At 45.1% G+C, this 21,262-nt stretch overlaps 1 protein-coding gene across 1 annotated transcript in view; it reads left to right on the top strand.

Moving 5' to 3' along the window:
• The first annotated feature begins 3,071 nt into the window (after positions 1-3,071).
• The window catches only part of LOC146770457 (large ribosomal subunit protein P2-like), a 33,783-nt gene continuing 15,592 nt past the window's right edge, over positions 3,072-21,262 (top strand). Inside the window, exons 1-2 of the mRNA XM_085640444.1 lie at positions 3,072-3,194; positions 15,280-15,318. Coding sequence (XP_085496570.1) covers positions 3,072-3,194; positions 15,280-15,318 — 162 coding nt within the window. The remainder of the gene's footprint in view (positions 3,195-15,279; positions 15,319-21,262) is intronic.

Raw genomic sequence — 21,262 nt, 5'->3', positions numbered from 1 at the left:
GTCATAGGAATGCAATCACATACAGGCTGTTGAATGCATGTTCTTTTAAACACCATTTGTGAAGCTGCAACTTGGGCTCCCCACGCTCATGAAGCATTATTCTTTGCATGCCTTGTCCCAAGTCTTATTTGAAAATATTTATGCTTGGGTGGGCAGTAATAAGAACAAGTTACTATAGGAACATCTCTTTTCTTAGAATATATTTATTTATTTTTTCAATTTGTAGGGCGCAACAGCTACCCAAAAAGGGTTTCCCGGCGCCTAGACACAGCTAGTTAGATGACAGGAGAAAGGGTATTGGCTATTAAGAATTATTGTTCAAATAGCCAGGTCTTGACATGCTTTCTAAACTTGGCATAATTTTCCTCCTTTCGGATGAAGGGAGGGAGCGTGTTCCAGAGGGATGGTCCCAGATGGGCGAAAGATCTGCCACCTACTCTCGCCCGTTTGAATCTTGGCACACAGAAAAAGGCTGCCGACTGCGACCGAAGGTTACGCTTGGGAGTGTAGGGGTGGGCTAGGGCTAAAAGATATTTAGGTGCCGTACCCGCTTTAATTCTGAACATAAAGTTCAGAGCTTTAAAGCGGATTCTGTTTTCAACCCTAAGCCAGTGGAGTTCCCGACGGTGAAACGAAACTCCAGAGTTTTTAGGAATATTACACAAAAGACGAACTGCTGCATTTTGTACCAATTGTAGTCGGCCGACTACTGATTTATTGGCGCCCAGATACAAGATGTTGCCGTAGTCAAGCCTCGATGTTATGAGAGCATTGACTACGGTCTTCTGCGTGGGAAGAGGCAGTATCCAGAGGATTTTCCTCAGCCATTTAACTATGGTGAGGCATAGACCAGTAACTTTACTGGCCTGTAGGTTCATGGAAAGGGAGTTGTCCAAAATAAATCCCAGATTACGAGCATGGGTCACCGGGGTAGGAAGAGCTCCCATCTGGTCAGGCCAATGTAAGGGATTCCACAGATCTTGATGTTTTCCCAGAACCAGAATCTGCATAGCTCATAAGAGTGTGACCAGATTGTTCAACAAGGTCGGCCAGGGGTCTGAGGTATAAATTAAAAAACAGAGGACTAAGAATAGACCCCTGAGGCACTCCATGGGGTGCCAACAGGGTATCCGAAGAGGCTCGTGAAGAGGCAATTTGGAAGGTTCGATTTGCCAGGAAGGACCGGATCCAATCCAGTGCCTTTCCGCGTTCACCATTTTTGTGCAATTCCCTGATGAGAGTTTCGTGGGAAATGGTGTCGAAGGCCGCGCTCAAATCTTGAGCGCGACCGTCTGACCTTGATCAAGGAGCTTACGAATGTGCTCTGTGACTCCAAGCAGGGCGGTTTCTGTGGAGAAACCAACCCTGAAACCCGACTGTGAGGGGTGCAGAAGAGAATTTTCTTCAGCAAAAGTAGATAAAACAGAATGCACGTGCCTCTCCAAACATTTGGAGAACGCAGGGATATGGGTCTGTAATTGGCAAGAATTTCCGGGTTTGCAGTAGGTTTTTTTTAGAGGAGGCGTGACCATGGCATGTTTCCATAGGGCTGGAACAACGGCAAAGTCAAAGGAGGAGTTCAGAAGGTTTGTAATAATTTCCAAGGAGCTCTCACCAAGTTGTTTAATGATTTTGATTGGAATAGGGTCCCTGGGGGAACCGGATTTGATGGTCTTAAGAATCACTTTCAAATTGTCTACTGAGAGAGTAGGCCAGGATTCCAGTATGTTAGCACAAAAGGGAGTCAATTCAGAGTCAGAGGAAGAGGATGGTTCTTTATTGTTAGCATTGATGTCTAGGATGATTGTATCAATTTTTTCAGTAAAAAAGCATGCTAACGCCTGGGATTGTTGAGTGTTTAGTGGAGGTGCTGCGGCTGTGGTGTGAGCACCAGCCAATTCTTTAACTTTGTTGAATAAGGTTTTTGGCAAATTAGTGGCTTCCATGATGGTTTTTGAGATGAATGCAGCTCTTGCTTTAGCACAGGCCGTGTGGTAGAGATTTCTGGCTTCATGATAGCTTTTCTTAGCATCAGGGGCGTAGTTTTTGCGCCATTTGCGTTCAAGCGCTTTACATTTAGATTTTTCGGTTTTTAGGCTATCATTAAACCATGGAGCCGGATGGCGGTGTCTGCTCCCTTTAATGCAACAGGAGGGCAAGCATTTATTAGCGGCATCGCTAAGCCACTTTTGTGCTGCAGCCGCTAGGCTATCCATGTTTGGGCTATTACTCAGAAGGGTTGTCTTGTAATGTTGAATTTAACAATTCTAAGTTTACTAATTTCCAATTTTTCCTAGATGTGTCTGGGAAATCATATTGCAAACTAAGGGAGGATAGAAGAGTGATGCCGAATTTTATTAAGTGATGGTCTGACCAGCATATAGGCATAGTGGCGAGACATTTTAGTTCTCTGATGTTGGAGATTATAGGGTCCAACAAGTGGCCAGCTATGTGAGTAGGGCTAAAGTTGATCAGGGACAGATTTAGAGCCTTCAAGTCATCAAGTAGGTTAGTGCAAGAGGGGATAGTGAGGTCCTCTAGATGCAAGTTAAAATCGCCCAGCAGGGAAAAATTACTTAAAAGTAATATAGTGAGGGGTGATAAGATTGGCGAAATTTGATACCCATTGAGAAGGGTTTCCTGGGGGACGATAAATCAAAAGGCCCGACATCGTGAAATTCGGGTTCAAGGAAATTTTGAAGAGGCCCGCTTCACAGTCTGGAATACCTATTGGTTCAAGAGTACATTTTATATCTCTATTAAAAATAATTGCTATTCCGCCACCTAACTGTTTGTTCCTGTCTATTCTGGCAATGGCGTAATTGTCAGGGAGGGCAGTAGCAACATCCGGTCCGGCGCTATCGTGCAGCCAAGTCTCAGTTAAAAAGAGGGCACTGGGATTGTTTTCAGCTAATAGGTTAAAATGTCGTATTTATGTTTCGGTAGTGACCGACAGTTAATATACCCATTCTTATGCTATTCTTAGTCCCTTCAACCAGGTGCAACAGTAAGGTTTATGAATATGTACAGGAACTGTAATTATTGAAGGACTAACTATGTTTTCTTTCTTAATGCGTTACGTGGCCGCTTACCTACTTGCCGCCTTTGGTGGCAACAGCAACCCCTCTGCCCAGGACATAACGAAGATTCTTGACAGCGTAGGAATTGAAGCTAATTCTGAACGTCTCAATAAGGTTTGGATATCTTCTCTAAGTCACTTGCACAAAAAAAGCTTTATCAGATATAGAATTGCAAAAGATGCATCATTAAAGCACACAATGCTGGCAGGTCGTGGGGTGGGTGATGTGGTAGTGAATGTTGTGTGTGAGGTCGATCTAGCTATTTATTTGAATCCCAGTATTGGCTGGCTAAATCTGTCCTTCTGTCCGAGGTCTATACCTTTGAGTTTATAGTAACACTGTACAAAAGAATCCCAACATCCATTTGCTTTGAAGTATGAATTGTTGAGATATTTCGTTAGTCATTTTATTCATAGTTACAAGAGTTTCACTAAGTATTTAAGAGAAATGGGGCTGCAACACAATTTATATAGACTGTACCAGAAATATTAGCTGCACTCAATCTGGGGGCAGTGAATTTTACATTATTACGGGACTTAAACATTCATTTTGACAACATATGCACAATGGTCAAACCTGGATGTTCCAGCTCGCAAACCACTTTCAGGACGTCCATCCATAGGCTGAATGGTGATGTTTGTGCCTCCTATCTAACTTTTAGGGAATGAGTAGACTCTACACTAGAAAACATGGTACCCTGATTCTCTGGACTTTCTCGCAAGCTGAGTTAATATATGCTGTTGCATCCCTGAATTAAAAGATTTAAAGAGTGCTAAAACAAAGGAAGAAAAATAGGTGCCGATATGATGAGGAAAGCAAAAAAGTATGTAGGACAAGCCCAAAAAAAATACCACCAAGCAATCTGCGGGGCCACATTAAATGACTTTGCAGATAAGATCAAGCAGGCTGCACACCCTTCTAGAGCACTATAGAACATAGTAGTTCCTAAAACATAATGTGGTAGGCAAAGGGTCCTTTCCCTCCAAGGAACGATGTAGGCAGTTTGCACACTTCTTCCTGGATAAAGTAAAAAAAAGTCTTATGATTCGCCAGTCTCCCTGGAGACTCCAAAAGCCGTTATCGCGGACAGTACACCCGTAGTAGAATTTTCATCTTTTCCTAGGCTGAGCATAAATGAGATCATAAGAGTAGCACGCACAGTAAGGAGTAGTTTCTTACCTGTAACTCCAGTTCTGTAGTAGTGGTATCTCTGTTATAGTCATAATCTATGAATAGTCCCGCCCATGTGCGGGGACCCCGGAGCAACCAAAATATCTCTTAAGCTGTCCTGCATTTGCAAACCTGCAAAGACACTTAAGAGACAGACAAAATAATACAGCCCAATAACAATATGGCTGCACTGGCCAGCACTTCATCTGAAGTGAACACAAAAGCCAAAATAAAGTTTAAATGTCATTTTTATTCACATCTGACATGTTCCTTTATTGTATCACACTCCCTTCACCAAAATCCCTTTAAACAATAGAGAGGAAGGGGTGGACCGACAAGCCCTATAGGCTGTCATTATGTGTCTGCTAAAAGGATACCGTGCCTTTAAGGAACTCTCCAGAGACCCCCGGTATCCCAGGATGCACAGCCAAAGCAAGTTACTTTCAGTTCTTTTTGAAGGTGTATAACAACAGGCCTGATACTGTCAGTTTACTCCACCGGGGAGGAGGGAGGGTCGCTTATGACTATAACAGAGATACCCCTACTACAGAACTGGAGTTACAGGTAAGAAACTACTCCTTCTGTAGTAGGGGATCTCTGTGTATAGTCATAATCTATGAATAGAATGGCAAGCCCATCCCAACCAATAAACAGCGGTGGAGTAAAAACCGAACACCAACAAATTACTGTGCAAACAAATTCCTCAGCGAAGCCTGTCCAACCTGCGCATCTGCCCTAGCATCAGAGTCCAGGCAGTAATGCTTTGTAAACGTATGGACCGACTTCCAGGTGGCAGCCTTACAAATGTCAGCAATTGGAACATTCCTAAGCAAAGCTGTAGTCGCTGCTTTGCCCCTAGTCGAATGCGCTGTAGGCTTACCCCATAATGTCTTATTAGCTTTCTGATAACAGAGCTGAATACAGGACACAATCCATCTGGAGATGGACTGTTTCGAGGTAGCTAGACCAGTTCTTACCGAACCATAATTTACAAACAGTTGATCCGACCTGCGGATGTCTTTTGTCTTATCTAGATAGAATTTCTACACTCTACGCACATCTAGCGAATGCAGAGACCTCTCCGCCGGAGAGGAGGGATGCTGACAAAATGTAGGCAAAGTTATCATTTGATTTACATGGAAATCAGATATCACTTTAGGTAAAAACTTAGGATGAGTACGCATTACCACTTTAGAAGCATGGAATACAGTATATGGCTCTTGACAACACAGAGCCTGAATCGCACTTACTCTCCTGGCCAATGTAATGGCCACAAGGAAGGCAGCCTTCCAGGACAAATGCTGCAGAGAAGCCTTATGAATAGGCTCAAAAGGCTCCCTCATCAATCTGGACAACACCACGTTCAATTCCCATGGTGGAGAAGGTCGTCTAACAGGGGGAAACACCTTACGCAAACTCTCCAAAAAATCTTTAATCACAGGGATTTGAAAAAATGAGGTTTGGTAAGGGCCCTTTCTATACGCAGTCAAAGCTGCGAGATGAACTTTAATAGACTGAAAATTAAGCCCAGATTGAGCTAACTGCAGCAGATAAGGCAAAATAACATCTTCTTTACAGGATGTAGGGTCAATGTCCTTTGCCGTGCACCATAAGCAGAATCTCTTCCACTTATAGGCGTAAGAAGTCCTCGTAGACTGTCTCTTCGCCTCTTTCAAGATCTCCATACAGTCCTGAGGTAGGTTCAAGTATCCATACTGTACTAGCTCAGGAGCCATGCTGCCAAACTCAAGGACGAGAGATTGGGGTGAACCATCTGTCCTCCGAATTTCGTGAGAAGGTCCGGCCGACACGGCAGGCGCCGGTGTGGTAGAACAGACCAGTGAAGAAGGTCGGTGAACCACCATTGCCTCGGCCACTCCGGAGCAATCAGGATCATCCTGGCTCTGGATTGCGACAGCTTGATCAGCACCGCCGGAATCAGGGGAATGGGTGGAAAGGCGTAGAGAAAGCTGTTCGACCAGCTGATCCATAGTGCATTCCCCAGCGTCCCTGGTTGGTAGTACCTGGACGCGAAGTCGCGGCATTTGCTGTTTTCTGCCGTAGCGAACAGATCGATATCCGGAGTGCCCCACTCTGCGAAGACGTCTCTTAGCACGTCGTCGTTTAGCACCCACTCGTGATTTTCTTGAACGAGCCTGCTGAGCGCATCGGCTTGGGCATTCTGCACTCCCGGCAGATGGGTTGCCGTGATCGTTAGGTTCCTGGCCACCAGCCAATTCCAGATCGCCTGTGCCTCCCGAGACAGCGTGCGTGAACGGGAGCCCCCCTGCTTGTTGAGGTAATACATGGTAGTAGTATTGTCTGTCTGAACTAGCAGGGAGTTCGTCTTGAAGGAGGGATGGACCGCCTTCAGGGCCAAGTGTACTGCTCTGAGTTCCAAAAAGTTGATGTGGTAAGTCATCTCCGTCTGTGACCATATCCCCTGAATCTGAAGAGGGCCCGAATGCGCTCCCCAGCCCTGGAGAGACGCATCGGTCACTATGGTCTGGACCGGAATATCCTTGTGAAAGGGAGTCCCCTTGCAGACATTCTCTGAGGAGCACCACCATTTCAGAGACTGTAGAGCGTGTCGGGACAGATGAATCTTGTCCTCCCAACGCCCCCGCCTCTGGTCCCATTGATCCTCCAGACATTCCTGCAGAGGCCTCATATGCAGACATGCATTGGGGGTGAGAAAGATGCATGAAGCCATCGACCCCAGTAAAGAGGACACCATCCTCGCTGCAGGAGAGTGGGCTGAGAGGAGGTGCAGGGCCTTCCAACGGATAGATAAGCGTCTCTCCTCCGAAGGACACACGCTTGCGTTCAAAGTATTGACTGAGGCCCCCAAGTACTGGAGACACTGCACAGGGATCGGCACGGACTTAAGTCATGTTGATGTGCAGTCCCAGGCGATGAAGCAAGGCAACTGTCCTGTTGAAATGACACTGGGCTTCCTGGTACGTGGAAGCTTTGATCAGCCAATCGTCCAGGTAGGGATACACAAACACTTTGTTCTTCCGCAAGTGTGCTGCCACCACTGCCATGCACTTGGAGAACGTCCTTGGTGCAGACTTCAGACCAAACGGGAGTACTGTATACTGGTAATGGTTGTTGCCTACCAGAAACCTCAGGAACTTGCGATGTTTTTGTGCGATTGGCACATGAAAGTAAGCGTCCTGCAGATCTATGGCGCACAGCCAGTCTCCTCGATGCAACTGAGGGTAAATCTGATGCAGGGACAACATACGGAACTTTTCTCTGCGGATCCACTTGTTTGCTTGACGCAGATCTAGAATAGACCTGAACTCGTTCTTGTCCTTTTTTCTGACGAGAAAGAACCTTGAGTAAAGACCTTTTCCTTTTTGCCTCAAAGGAACAGTCTATATCGCCGTCTTCTTTAACAGAATGTCCGCCTCCCACTGGAGCTCTCGCACCATGTAGGGAGAGCGCACTGGTGGGACCTGTGGAGGCAGGCTGGTGAAACGAAGACTGTACCCATTGCAAACAATATTCAGCACCCACTTGTCCTGAGTTATTGTTCTCCACTCTGCCAGGTAGTATTGAATACTTCCCCCTACCGGAGCGGGTAACGGATGACGGGGAAGTGACCTTTCAGGGCTTCGACCCGGCCGGGCATTTGTTCCCCGACGAGGATTGATGCTTTCCTCTGCCCCTCTGGCGCTTTTGAAAGGACTGCCTCGGGAACTGCTGTTGTTGCTGGTGTTGTTGTTGACCAGACTGACGCCCTTGGCCGCGCTGTTTAGAATAACGCCTGCCATAGGAACGGAATGATCTCTTCTGTTCCTTGGGTTTTTCCAACCCCACGGCCTTCAGGGTTTCTGCTTCGGCCTTCATGCGGGCCATTTCGTCATCCGCATGAGACCCGAACAACATCGTGCCAGAGAAAGGTAAGTTAGCAATCTTTTGCTGAGCTTCAGGCTTTAGAGAGGTAAGTCTCAGCCAGGAATGTCTCCTCATGTGTACTCCATGACAGTACCCATGGGCCGCCAGCAATGACACATCCCCCGCTGCACTGATGATCTGGTTGGAGACCATCATGCCCTCATTCAACACCTCCTGGAAGTCTTCCCGTTTATCCCTAGGCAGGGAGTCAGCAAACTGTTGCAGGGAGTCCCATAATGATCGGTCATAGCGACCCAGCAGAGCGGAGGTGCTAGCAGCCTTCATAGTCGTGGCCGACGTAGAGCACATCCTCCTCCCCAAGGAGTCCATCTTGCGACTCTCCTTATCCGGAGGAGCTGTTGAAGAGGGCGACGTGGCATGTTGCTTCCTAGCCACAACCACAATGACAGAGTCCGGGGGAGGGTCCACCCTGAGGAACGCCGGGTCCGAATCAGGGGCCCTGTACTTCTTCTGCAACCTTGAGGGAGCAGACTTCACCACGGCCGGTGTCAAGAAGACCTCCATGGCTGGTTCCTCCAGACCTGGAACCAAAGGGAGGAGGGGGCGTGATAGATGCGCCTTGTTAATGTCTCGAATATCACAGAGGTAGGGGGAACTGGTACGGTCACCGAGATTCCCAATTTTGCCGCCCCTCTCATCAGTACATCTTGGAAAGTGGCAATATCATCCACTGGCGAGATTCTAGTAGGCGGTGTTTCCGATAACGTGGGGCAAAGCCGTCCAGTGCCAGAAGAGTCCGAATACCTCGTGCCTCTGGATCGAGATCTATACCTCCGTCGTCCATGCCTTGTGTGAGTGGACGATCTGTGTCTGCTCCGTGACCTCCGGCAAGATCTAGAGCGTGATCTCAGTCTCTTAGGAGTCACTGGTCGCCGAGGAGAAGGCGGGAGCTGTGGCACCGGAGGCGGTGGTAGAGGAGGTGGCGTAGGCTGCTTAGGAGGCGCCACTGGGAGCCGGGGGTCAGGTGGAGGAGGAGGAGGAGGAGGAGGAGGCTTCTGAGGCCGCGGCTGAGGTTGCGGCCGCGGTAGAGGCAGTGGCAGGGGGTCCATTGGAGACTCTCTCCGTCCATCACTCCTTGCAGGAGAACCCGGACTAGCCCTGTCCGGACTTCCGTCCACCCTTCTCTTCTTTGCGGGTCTACCCCGTGAAGAGGCCGAAGTGAACGAGGGAGAGCGTCCTCCTCTCCTAGATCCACGACTGGATATCGTAATCACTGAAGAAGTGTTACCAGGTGATCTCGTCCTCTACGTCGAACCGTGCGTCGACCTCGTACGGCTTCTCCTCGCCGTTGAACGCAAACGGCGTCCCCTCGTCGTCGAACGGCGTCCCCTGCCTTTCCTCGACGTCGAGCGCCTTCATCGCGACGGCGAGCCTCTCGACGTCGACGGTGAGCGATGTCGCCTCGACGGCGATCTCCTTCGCCTCGACGGCGATCTCCTTCGCCTCGACGGCGATCTCCTTCGTCTCGACGGCGATCTCCTTCGTCTCGACGTCCGTCGCCGGTGTCTCCGCGACGATGTCGTCGATCTAGGAGTCGACGGCGAAGGAGACGAGCGGGCTCGCCTCGACGGCGAGCAGCGCTGTCTGCGGGGCGCAGTACGACGTCGATGGTGAGTCGACGTCGACTGTGAAGCCTTCGACGGCGACCTAGTCCTAGGTCTCGCCGGCCACGGCGACCTAGTCCTAGGTCTCGCCGGCCCCTCTCTCGACGTCGAACGTCGAGGACGCCGAGATCCAGAGCCCTGGATCGATGGCGAACACACCGGTGCTGTACCTCTCGCCGTCGACGTAGTCTTCCTCGACGCTGAACGGGATCTTCCGGCCGGTAGGCGTAGTTTCTGCTCCTTTTTCTGCCCGGAGGTCCCTCCAGTGGCTGAAGCAAGGGCAGAGGATGGGGAAGGAGATCCTCCATGCCCAGAGGTCCCACCTGTTTTCTGCTTCTCCTGTCCCTGAAGGCGAATCTTCTCTCTGTCCCTCAGGGTCCTCTTGGAGAAGGTCTTGCAGATGTCACATGTAGCCGGGACATGTGAAGATGATAAGCAGAGAATACAGACATCATGTGGGTCCGTCTTGGCCATTTTCCTCCCACACTCAGGGCATTTATCAAATAAAGCCATGTTAAGAGTGGGTCAAATTGCACCAAACTACAGGATGCAGCAGAGAAAGGATCTAGACGTCGAATGAACAAACTTTTATCTTCAAAAAACCAATTTTAGTCCAAAACATCCACCCAAAAGGGTAGAGCTCAATGCTCCCGGGTCCTGTTAGCAGGAGCCGGAAAAAAGAACTGAAAGTAACTTGCTTTGGCTGTGCATCCTGGGATACCGGGGGTCTCTGGAGAGTTCCTTAAAGGCACGGTATCCTTTTAGCAGACACATAATGACAGCCTATAGGGCTTGTCTGTCCACCCCTTCCTCTCTATTGTTTAAAGGGATTTTGGTGAAGGGAGTGTGATACAATAAAGGAACATGTCAGATGTGAATAAAAATGACATTTAAACTTTATTTTGGCTTTTGTGTTCACTTCAGATGAAGTGCTGGCCAGTGCAGCCATATTGTTATTGGGCTGTATTATTTTGTCTGTCTCTTAAGTGTCTTTGCAGGTTTGCAAATGCAGGACAGCTTAAGAGATATTTTGGTTGCTCCGGGGTCCCCGCACATGGGCGGGACTATTCATAGATTATGACTATACACAGAGATCCCCTACTACAGAAAGTCAGGATCACCGTTAGACCCAGCCCCAGTGAACATTTCATTGAATGGAGGGGGGACTATACCATCGGCCTAAATTGCCACATACAGCACCTCTTTTGAGGACAGTTGTGTCCCAGATTCATGGAAGCATGCCATTTTAAGACCATTGTTAAAAAAAGGAGCCCTGAAAGACCAGAGAATTACAGGACTATTTCATTGCTGCTTGGAATAAGCCAAATCCTTGGGAAATTGCAGAATGGTTCTCTCTTCCTTCCTGGATACCAACAATGTGCATCAAACGCAAACTGGTGTCCGCCTTGGCTGTAGCGCGGAAACAGCCCTGTTGCTGGCTACCGAAGACATGAGAATGACCCTAGACTAAGGGTTTCAAACGAGCTGGATTTTTTTACGATTAGAAAGTAGGCAAACGTTGAGACCAATGAATCCAAGGCCTTAGAAGCTGAAAGAAGAGACCGTGCAAAAGACTCAGGAAACCAAAACAAAACAAACACCAAGAAATCATGGAGGCCCAAGTCAATGGTAATGACAAGGGAAGCTCTATCGTAAATCTAAAGGACCAGAAGCTGTGAAAGAGATTTTACTGTTGGGACTGTCCGGAGTGTCCATTAAATTATGTGCAGGCAAGGATCAATGCCTTCAAATTTGTAAGGAAATTAAAGCTTCTAAAAGTACATACTCTTAACTTAACAGCAAACCAACTAACAGACCCAGGGAGGAAACAGAGACTATGGAAGACAATACAACACTTGCTGATTTGTCCCTGTTAAGACTGTTGGAAAGTGAAAATGAACAGTCCGATGTCCAGTTGATGGATCTTATCATTCATGAGCATGATAATGAGGTATGGGGCACCGCAACCACTCCTTTCTGACCACACTCTGACCATGCCCATCACCACAAGAGACACCATTGATACCTTCCATGACTTAATAGCAGAAGGAATAAAGAAACTACACACGGAAGTCAAATTAGAATAGGAAGAAACCAGGCGCCATGTGGAAATGTGAGAACTTGGTATCAATTAAGAAAAAGCAAGCACACTGTGGTGAGCAACTATGATAAAGGCGGTCACCAATGGACATGCATATGCAAGAAGCTCTTAATTGACTGAACCAGAGTTATTGTTACATGAAATGTGACTAAACATTACAGGTCAAAGCCCAGTCGCAATACAAACAGGAGCAAGATAGCTGGGTGAACGATAGCCTGTTATCATATGATAAATATTTGTTTTTGTGAAATGACAACCCAAGGCCTCCAGTCTTGTGTTTAATCCAAAAATTCCCCACGAATGCACTCAACCCACCTGGTCGTTCAATAATTTCAGCTAAAGAAAGCCTACCTTTAAATACATTGTGTGTTTTTGTTTTTTTCCTCCAACGATATGTTAACTACTTACCATCTTGCGTAACGACAGTGGGGACTTTTTGAGGCTGATCTGATATTCCCATGTAAAAAGATTGTGTTAGTTGCTATGGGCCTCACAGCGTTGTACACAAGTATATCACATGCAGATGGTTTAAGAGCCGTGCACCATTTTCTTAAAAGCAGACCGGTCACCTTTTGTAATCATACTCCGATGTCGTTAACCCTTGGGGAGAGGATGTGTCCTTACAGCTAGAGCAGTTGACCTCGAAGCTGGGAAAGTGAGTTTGAGTCTCTGTAACATCCTGTGATTCAGGGCAAATCACTTAATCGCCCCATGTTCAACAAAAATGAAGGTATCCTTGTGTAATGCAACTGGTGCTCATGTAAGGCGCTCTGATACCTTTGGGTCAAGTTAGCGCTAACCCCAGGAGAAAAAAAAACATGGCCAAAAGGTGTCTGGAAGGCATCTTCTTCATGTTTGGTGGGGAGCTGTACCAACAGATTTGCGGGACTGCAATTGGCACCTGTTGGGCCCCCAATTACTGATGTGGGCTAGTGGGAGGAACAGGTGGTCCGCAGGAACCAAGAAGAAATATGGACAGAACACATCATAATCTGGACTAGATTTATTGATTATTGATTATCTTTTTGTGGTTTGGAAGGGGTCTGTCGACTCAGCAGAGCAGTTTGTTAGAAATTTGAACATCAATGACCTGAATTTGAGTTTCACGTATGACATCAGCAAATCTATGGTGACATTCCTGGATATACAGGTGTATGTTCATTAATGAGAACTGGAGACAATGTTGATATACACATTTTATTCCAACAAGCAATACATTTAATACAGCAAAGTGACTTAATGTAAACGTGCACCAAAAATATCTGATAGACAATGAGGCACGACCACTTTCAGTAAGAGAAATCAAAAAGATAAGATTAAGTGACTCCCATAAACTGACATGGCCACTTTTCGAATAACCCACAAGGGATAAACTACTAATAAGGAGTGGAGAGTGAATAACTGGGACCATGATAACCGAAGAAGTCATGTAGTAAACTGGCCAGAAGTACAGATTGCGTTTGCAGGAATAATAGATACAATGCAAAGTACAATATGGGATATGAATGTTCATCTCCATAGCAATCATGAGTCCGTAAGAAATGCAGTGGGAGTACGAATCATGAACTTTCAGTTATGTAAAGTGGGGATGATTTTGCGATTAAGGGGAAAAATGTTTGGTACCCACTATGGCAATGAAGTATTGCAAAGAACAGTATCCCCACTTTCCAGGGGATTTAGGCACTTGTCCTCAATCAACATTATCATGGTATTTGTTGCAGTAAAGCATGTAGACTTGCGTATAAAACAATTAATTGAATCTGGAAAATCAATGAATAATTTAAGCCAAAATCATGTATGTATAGAACATCAATTGCCTTTTGATGAATTATGGAACAAAATGTAACCGGTATTTAAAGAGCCCGATGGAGCATAACAAATGAAAGTCTTGTTTCTCTGTCTATGGAGTGTAAAAAGACTGACAACGCGTGCATGTCATGTGACCAAGGCCGCTTGCACGGCTGAAACGCGTTTTGGCGCAAGGTGAATAAAGTACAAAATAAGTTGACTGCACTGGTGCCTGCTTCGATTTGAGGATAACTCTAGTGCAGTCACAGGAGTGATATATAATCTCCTACTGGCAGTCGCCAGTAGGTAGTTCTAGTTGGGATCTAGTTTCCAAAGGAAGAGAGTTATTTTCATTTGCCACTAACTTTGGCGTCCTTTGACGACACCTCATAAAATTGTCAAAGAATTTGCCACTCACTTCAGTTGCTGTTGAAAATTTCGGGGTGATCCATCAAGTGGGGGCCGAGAATAAGGGGAGTCCCCAAAATGCATTTTCCCCATGTTCATTTGCATAGGAAACCTTAGACCCAGCTACAGCCGGAATTTTGTTAAATAGTGTAAATTAGTTCAGTAGTCTCTGAGTTATTTAAAGATATTTGCAGATGTGTGTGTAAATATAGGGACGCAACCCCTCCTGATCTCATGCTGAAATCAGATTGGCTACCAACACTTCAAACCAGCAAGTGTTGGCAGCCATCTAGTTGCTCGGTTGAACCGAGTCAAAGGAAAAAAACATTTTAAAAAAAAGGGGGTGGGGGGGGGGGGGGGAGTAGAAACACTCTGACCCCCTAGTCCTCCTTTGGGTGGAGGGAGGCTGCAGGGCCCAAGAAAATATTTAAAAACAAAAAAAAAAAATCGACCGGGTATGTGGATCCCGCCAAAAATGAAAAAAAGCGAAGTCCGAGTTCCTGCACTTACTTTGTTTCTAATTAGCCCCCGGGTGGGCCAGGTCCCGGGGGCATTGTAATAAAGGAGGGGGGTGCCAAGTTTCGTGCTGATGTGTGCTTCATGAAAAAATGCTTTAATCTTTGTAAGTCTAATGGATGTTCATTCACACAGATTCCTTACACGGATCCTTCCGAGGTTCCAGGCTGGATCAGGAAGGTTCTAAAGCTAGATTCCTTTTCACCAGTATTAGCTTGGATTCGCACAATGTAGTTGATGGAAGTGATAAAGGAGCTCCATTAAGGCACTAACTAACTCTGTTACGTTTTTATGTACTCTCAAGTGGCAGGCATTCCTCTTCAGGAGAGTTTACGAGGTTTCAGTGTTTTTTTTTTTCATCTGTTGTAGGCAGGTCTCTGATAGATTCTCATTTGTGCTTTTATATTGCGTCTATCTATCGGAATGTGCCAAGCATTTGCAGGTCTTGTTACTTCGTGATCCAACAGCCATTCGTGAGAGGCACACCACTAATTTGGTAACTTGTGACCTACCATACAAATTGTTCTTGCGTATATAGGACCACTTTCCTGACTCTCCTGAGTAACCTTTCTCTTTAGTACTTATCCATAAATCCTACTCAGCTGCTCTGTGCTAATCACTGAATAATAATAAATAAAATATTTAAAATGAACATCTTTTTTTTCTCTTTTTCTCCACCTACTAGGTCATCACTGAACTGAACGGTAAAGATCTTGATGAAGTGGTCAATGCATTTTCTGAGATATACAGACTTACTATTAAAAAAAATTATATTTTGCGCTTTTGACCGAAGTATTGATGTGTGAAAATATTTCCTTTGTGTGAGTCTCATCGAAAATACAGCATTTTTTTGTTTGTTGCTTTTTGCATTGTTTCTTCATATATATATATATATACTCTTTACAAATTCTAAAGGACACATGCAAATGCAGTTCCTGGTTTTACTAAGCTATCATATATTGGAAACGCTGTTTCATACCTGAAACATTTTGAAATGACATGACTAAACGTTTGCTTTGTAACCATATGAAATTGAAATCCACCTTCAGTATAGTAAGGCATGGTATTTGCTTTCGAAAAGATTTCACCCACAGATTCACCAGTGCTACTAATCCCTCACACAAGTGGCTTGGTTTAATCTAGATGCTAAACTCCTCCTGTCTGAATAGGAGAAAACCATTCCCTATAAAGCTCTGACAAACCATCAAGATCTTTTTTCAGCAAAATCTTTGACAGTGTTCAATAAAATAGCATATCACACCACAAAAAAGCCTACAAAACGGACACATTGGAAACTAATTGAACACAACTTCCAGAACAATTTCACATTACCACTGCAGTGCCATCATTCACTGTGTACACGACTTCTCATTATCTAATGGCATCTTACAACATCCATGAGTGCACCGACATTAAGTGACTGCCATCGAACAAGCCATTTCATTTTCTTTACCACTATTCAGCAGACTGCTCCTCCTTTGGCCCCAACATCTGCAGGCCAATTTCAGCCTCCTGACAACCTCTTCTCCCTAGCTCTTTAAACCCTTCAGCATTCATAATACTCTAAAACCATGTTTCTTACTGAAGCTATCCACAATAGCCTGGCTTTTTCTCAGAATATGACACCGAAATAGTCCTCATAATTTGTGGTAATGCTCTCAAAGGGGAAAACAAAAGCATTCAGTTCTTCTAACCTGTCTACACTGCGCATTTTGTCTCTGCTGAAATGACACGAAAGTGCTCTTGGCATTGCTGGTCACACACTTGGAGAGTACAGAGAAGCAGAGCTAGTGGCTGGTCCACAAGACATGCACAAAGTAAAACATAATCTTGATTTAGCTATAACACAGATATCTTTAAAAGAAATTACAAAATTTCACATTAAAAAGCAAACTGATTTAAAATGATGAAAACGGGCAGCAGATCGATGGGCAGTCTAAAATGGAAATCTTCTAAATCCTAAACCGCCTGAGTCAATGACAGTTACATAATAGCAAGCGTTTAAAAATTAATGTAAAAAACTAAGAAGAAATTACACCTAAACATACATTTTACAGCGATGTACAAAAATCGGACTGATTCAAACAAAAAGTTTCACAAACGTCTGTGGGCCTTCAGCAAAGCAGCAGTGGCGAACGATCAAAAATTTTCTGCTCTCTTTTGGCAAACAGAGTGGAGGTCCCCAAATGAACATCCCTGCCAGTATCCATTCGGATGAATAGATAGCAGTTTTACACCAACATGCCTTCAAAGGGAAGTACGCCAGAAATGCACTGCCAAATGAAAATGGTCCAGCCAGTTGGATCACTATAGAGAAGGTAATGGGAGCAATCCAATTGCTAAAAGACACTAAAGGTCCAGGGCCCAGCAAATTCTACCAAAATACTTCAAAGCTTTTTACCCCTTAAGTGCCCAGGCCCACCCCCCGCCCCCCTTCACTTGTAGCATGGTAAGGGGAAAGAGGTGTGAAACCCAGAGGCGAAGCCAGAAACCTGTACGTTTCGTAATAGACCAATTTCTGAATTCTAAAGTGATTTGTGGTTGACCCCTCATGTTTTTCCTAAAGAAACTACAATCGTAGGAGTAAAATAGAAATAGAAATAGGTTTCAGTGTAGGTTACAGTGTTTTCATTTGTAATTTTTTGCCCCGATGGCCGAATTACAGAAGTAACATACCATGAAGTCTGTCAGACTCTTTGGTCACAGGGGAGGTATATAGTGTTTGTTGGTTGTCCAAAAGCACTCATTACTTCGAGCCGACAACCGAGCTGCAGCTTATGATGTAATGAATGAAAAATGGGAATGCTACACATTTTTTAATAGTTTCAATGAATCTGTTTTTGAAAAGTGGTTATTTATACGACTCAAAATTAGGGGTTAACCGTAATAGGGCAGTTTGCAGAATGGTCTTTCTTCATCTCCGACTGTTGTTTGGAAGCCAAAAATAGATTGAAATTAAGTAGATAATTACAAATGTTCTACTATTCTGTTTCTCCACGGTTCCCTAGATAAGAATGTTATCCCACTTGTGTGCATTGCCCCATCACCTGTGACAGCAAAGGCCCCCAAATGCAATATTGAGAAATAAAGAATTTTCTTAGGAAGTTTGGTCTTTCTGGAGTTGTGGGTACCTGTGTTATATGGGGCCCAGGTTTGTCCATCACAGAGGGAAACCTATAAATGCCATAGATTGCTGAAAACTAGACACGCGAAGAATATATGGGCGGCGTGACATGGGTTGATTGACTGTTCTCTAAACCAGAATGTCCTGCAAACATCAAGCTTAGGCTAACATTTCTATGAGGAAGGTTTAACTACCTGCACGGATTGTCAAACGTCCTAGTACCTTGCCACTTTTTTTTCCAGTAAAAATGACACCCGCACTTATGTGGATGGACCTCTCACCGGCAAGATTAACTAATCAAAAGCTGGGCCATCTGAAAACAGCGTGGCCTTCATATGGTTACAGTTTTGGTCTGTTCTTTTGACGTGCTTTAGGTCCACCTGCACAGTGGGTATCATTGGCTGGAAATGCCTGATATTTCTGTCATAGAAATTTGGGAAAATATTTTTTGCCCCATATTTTGATGTTTACGAGGTTTTAGGAATAAAACAAAATAAAACATGCTGGGTTGGAATCCACGCAAGCTATACCACTCTGGATTCCCTGGGCCTTTTGGTTCCAGAAATGCCCAGGGTTGGTAGGGTTCCTTGCTGATTGACCCCATGACAAGTGAAAGAAAGTTCGGGGGGGGGGGGGGGGGGAGAAACAGAATGAGGTGCAGCCAATAGCTATCCTGGCACAACCCTCCGGCATGGGCACCAAACAGTCTTTCTGTCCCTTTAGAGTCTAGAGTGGAGGGTTCACCTCCTATCTTTCTGCCCCAGGAAGCCCACGAGACACCAGGGGTTGGCATCGCAAAAAGAAATGGTGTTGTGTGTCTTGGCTTTCGCTCCTTGCTCCAGGCAGTAGACAGCCATTCTATCATCTGGGGGAGGCATAATAGAGAACTTAAACCCCCTCACTGCTCACCCATTAGTCAGTACTATGCCAAAAGGCATCCACATTTCCTCCCCCTTCCCATTGAATGGTTGCAGTATTTGATTCTGGTGCCCCTTGAGGGGTAAAGAGACTGGCTCCAAAGTTTGGGGATGTGGCCAGATGGCAGTGCTGCCCAGCCCCACAAATTATATATAATAGAAAACCAGGGCTTGAATGCTGCCATGCTTACTTGGGTGTGCCAGGCGCAGATCCAAACAGTGCCCAATTACAAAAACAAATGCCCGCAACATAGGCGCCAACTGACATTTTATGCCTGCCCTGAGGAGAGATTATTAGTGAAAGATAGGGCTACAAGTTGAAACCGTGTTTCCATCGGGGTGGGGGCTGTGGGTTACCTCTATTTGTTGGGGCTCAGTCAGTGCTCCTTTTGACATGTTTCCTGCCTCCTTGCCTACATCTGTAATAAGGACAGTTTGAGCGTACAACACCCAGTCTGCCAACCCCAGGCGGTGGAGTGCAGAAAGACTGTTGTCCCTGGTGTGCTTTCAGACCCATAGCCCCTTCTCCCCCCATCAAAGGAATGTAAATCCCACAATTTGTCCTAAAAATTGTTCGGGTTAGTGGTAGAGGTGCAGCCCGGTTACAGGACAGTCTGGACCCCCAACCCAATTTTTTAAAATTATTCTGTCCTTAGTGAACTGTTTAACCCTTTCCCTCTCCCAGGGACAGAGTGGAAGTCAATTCCACATTCTGCCTCCCATGGGGTGGGGGGTAGAGGGGTGGGTTGGCAGGAAGTTCATTTAAAGGAAAAAAATACATGATTATATACATGTCCTGACCCACGACTTCTAGTAGACGTTTGACCCCTTGACATGGAAATTGAAGTAAACTTCCTATTCTGACCAGTGGAGGGAGACTGTTTGGGTCATAGCGGGGGGAAAATGGGCTATACTTGGGGCAGCACTCCCTGGTTCGCTAGTGGGTGTTCCCTGTTCAGAGTTCACCGTCCTGTGTCACTGCAACGAGGGATCCAGTGGAGAGAGGTAGACAAAACATGTGCATTTAGTTTTGCTTTCATAACTGCTGAACGTGTACAGTTCATTGACCGGTATTTACCTTTTGTAGTGTTGCAAACAAAAGTGACATCCTGCAGCCCTAACTTCGCACTCCCTGTACTCCAGCAAGATTGTCACATAATTTACTTTCCTTCTGTGACTACAAAGCTAGAGGAGTTTGTAAACCCTAACCCCTTGTTAAAAAAACAAGCATTTGCAATGCAATATGTCTCGCATTTGTGATTGTTAGAGCTCTTGGTGTTCAAAATGACTTTTTAACTTTTGTTTTATTTGCAGTGGATTGAATATATTTGCATACTACTGTTGCCATGTGTGTGACTTTGTGGCGTTTGAGAACCTGGAAATGGGTTATGAGTGAGGGGAGACGAGTGATATGCTGCCGGGAAAAAAAAGTAACAAAATCCTTTAAAAAGCAAACACTTGTAGGTAAGGCAAGATTAAGTAAAGCATGTGAAATGTAAGCAGAAACAAGAAGCTCTTGATAAGGAACCAATTTACCTGTTTAGAGCTTAATTAATTTTTTTTTTTTTTTTAGTCAAGCAATCATACCACCTTGGGTTCACAGCTTTATACACATACACGTTCTTGAGTGATTACTAAAACCCATTCAGTAGCAGCAGTAAAATACAAACGAGCATTTGCAATGCAATCGGTCTCGCCTTTGAAATCTTATATGTATTTAGCTATGCATTACATTAGCCTGGGTGCTGAAACATCTACTGTTCTTTAACATGGAGAGAAAGTAAGCACCAAACTGCATGGCACGCCAGGTATGGGGACACATGGAGAGTATTATTGCCTTCCAGCTGGAAATGGTATAGTCCAAAGCTCTGTTTTTAATATAAAATCGGGGCCTTCGATGGTCATATCACTGAAAATCCAAGATTTGAAAAAAAGATTGTCTATGGGTGCTCGTGGAATACCATTTCTATGGACTGGAATCTAGAGAATGCTTAAGTGATTTTGGTATTTTACTGACCTCTGCTGGTCCTTTTCTATTAATGTTAAATGGAGCCAGTTGCCAGAAAAAGGAAAAAAGAAAGTCCCTCAGCAGAAAGCAATTCTGTTATGTTACTGAGCTCTGATGTTTGTTTTCTATAGAGACAGTTAAATAGAGGCAGTTGAACAGAAAAACGTCCCTTAGCAGAAACAGACAAGTCCTATAGCTGATCTCCAGAGCCCACAAAGTACTTACATATATAAGTATATACTAAAGTATATACAAGAGGTCTTGAATGCTCGACCTGAAAACTCCAGACTGAATGTGTTAATCAGAGTAGTTGACCCTTGTATTGAAATTAGCATATCGACAGGGCTAAGCTGTACTTTATCCATGAATTTAATAAAACTCTGACTAACCTGCGGGTCTCTGCTACTCTAGCATGACATTACTGCATTGTTTTAAATCCTGATGCCCATACAATTAAAAATCCGTATTAGATTGGTTTTACGGAGACACTGTTGGACCGTGCCATATACAAAAACTTGAAGATAATATTCTGCTCTGTAGCAACAGACATAACAAAGTGATTTTGCAGGTTTCTTTCCACCTTGATCCAAATTTGTATAACGAAATAGACAAAATCGGT

Source organism: Triturus cristatus, unplaced genomic scaffold, assembly GCF_964204655.1.
Source record: "Triturus cristatus unplaced genomic scaffold, aTriCri1.1 SCAFFOLD_105, whole genome shotgun sequence".
NCBI lineage: Eukaryota > Metazoa > Chordata > Amphibia > Caudata > Salamandridae > Triturus > Triturus cristatus.
The sequence above is the reverse complement of the archived record's forward strand: the minus strand, read 5'-3'. Positions and strand labels throughout refer to the sequence as shown.